Consider the following 1,681-nt stretch of genomic DNA (forward strand, 5'->3'; position numbering starts at 1 on the left):
CTTGGGTACAATTTTGCTCTTCTCATTTGCTCAAATCAACTTTGAATGCATCTTTGCTCTCTTACTAGTATTTATATGATTAATAATTAGTACAGTAAAATGTAATTAAATTGGTTTGGAACCGAGTAATCCCTTTCTGCAAATTCTTAATCTTGTTAGAGTACCACTAATAGAAGAATGTCAAAATGTCTCAACTTCATTGAACTTCATTCTCCTCATATATAAAATTTTATATGTTACAGTGCAATTAGGTGATTAAATCCTGGCACATGGTAGTCATGAATAGTTGAAACTTGTTTCTAATTAACAGAATATAAAGTCTGGCCCATTGTTCTTCGAAGAGCTGATTTAAATTCCTTGTTTCTCAGACTATAAATCATTGGATTGAACAATGGGGTGAGGATTGTATAAGACACAGATATTAAGGTGTCTTGACTTGAAGAGTAATTGGTCTTTGGCCTTAAGTAGATAAAAGAGGCACAACCATAGTGAACAGTTACCACAATGAGATGGGAGGCACAGGTGGAGAAGGCCTTGTATCTTCCAACAGAGGATGGGATTTTAAGAATGGCAGAGATGATGCGGATGTAGGAAACCAGGATAAGTAATAGTGGAATAACTAAGACAACCACACCAAGCGTGAATATCACCAACTGACTAAGGCGGGAATGGTGAGATGCCAGTTTGAGGACAGGGGAGATGTCACAGAAGAAGTGATGGAGATGATTGGAGGAGTGGAAGGGCAGGTGAAACACCAGTGAGGTGGTGATGAGGGAGACAGTGAAGCCACAGACACAGGCAGAAGCCACTAGTCTCACACACACCCCATGTCTCATGAGTATTGTGTAATGCAGTGGGTTACAGATGGCCACAAAGCGATCATAACCCATGGCTGCCAACAGGAAGGAGTGGGAGCAGCCAAGGAGGAGGAAAGTAAACATCTGAATGGCACAGCCCAGGAAGGAAATGGTCTTCCTCTGGGCCAACAGGTCAACCAGCATCTTGGGTACAATGACAAAGGTGTAGCAAGTCTCAGAGCAGGAGAGGACAGATAGGAAGAAGTACATGGGAGTATGAAGGGCTCTATCCAGAATGATGGTGGAAATGATGATGGCATTGGTGCCCAGAGTGAACAAGTAGAGGAGCAGGAAGACAACAAAGAGCAGCAGCTGCAGCCCAGCCAGAGATGAAAAGCCGAGGAAGACAAATTCACTCACCACAGTCTCATTGACCCACTCCATAGAGAACACTTCTATATAGGTGAGTCAGGGACAGAGGTAAACGCCATAATCCAGGATGAAAATCAGAAATACAGAGGAAATTCAGCACAAAGTTTGCAGGTGGCAAGCATTTCTAGATATTTGGTAGAATTCCTTCATTTCCTCTTAAAATTGTCTGCTAAGAGAAGAATTGATACTAAATATATGATAGAGAAACTGACACCAGTCTAGAGGTTTTCTCTGTTGTCAAGGACAGGTTATCTTTCTAGCCAAATGTTAGGAAACTGCCTAACATTTCTCCCTTTTATATTTCATATGGATTGGTTTTTATTGCTCAATATAAGCCCAAGTAAACTAGCTCTCCAAAACTGAAAAAAATATTAACTTCAGTTATCAGAATCTGATGAACATGTAGAATGAAACAGTGAATATTATTCAGACATAAACATGTATACTCCACT

The 1,681-nt window shown here is 40.5% G+C and overlaps 1 protein-coding gene across 1 annotated transcript; it reads right to left on the bottom strand.

Moving 5' to 3' along the window:
• Positions 1–299: 299 nt before the first annotated feature.
• Positions 300–1,241, bottom strand: Or10k1 (olfactory receptor family 10 subfamily K member 1). The gene has a single exon (XM_020151131.2). The coding sequence runs from the start codon at positions 1,239–1,241 to the stop codon at positions 300–302; it is 942 nt and encodes a 313-aa protein (XP_020006720.2).
• Positions 1,242–1,681: the final 440 nt, after the last annotated feature.

The sequence above is a fragment of the Castor canadensis genome, chromosome 11 (genome assembly GCF_047511655.1).
Source record: "Castor canadensis chromosome 11, mCasCan1.hap1v2, whole genome shotgun sequence".
NCBI classification, from domain to species: domain Eukaryota; kingdom Metazoa; phylum Chordata; class Mammalia; order Rodentia; family Castoridae; genus Castor; species Castor canadensis.

What these genes read in the sequence shown, in the direction of transcription:
- Or10k1 (XM_020151131.2), bottom strand. Translation starts at nt 1,241, where the DNA reads ATGGAGTGGGTCAATGAGACTGTGGTGAGTGAATTTGTCTTCCTCGGC.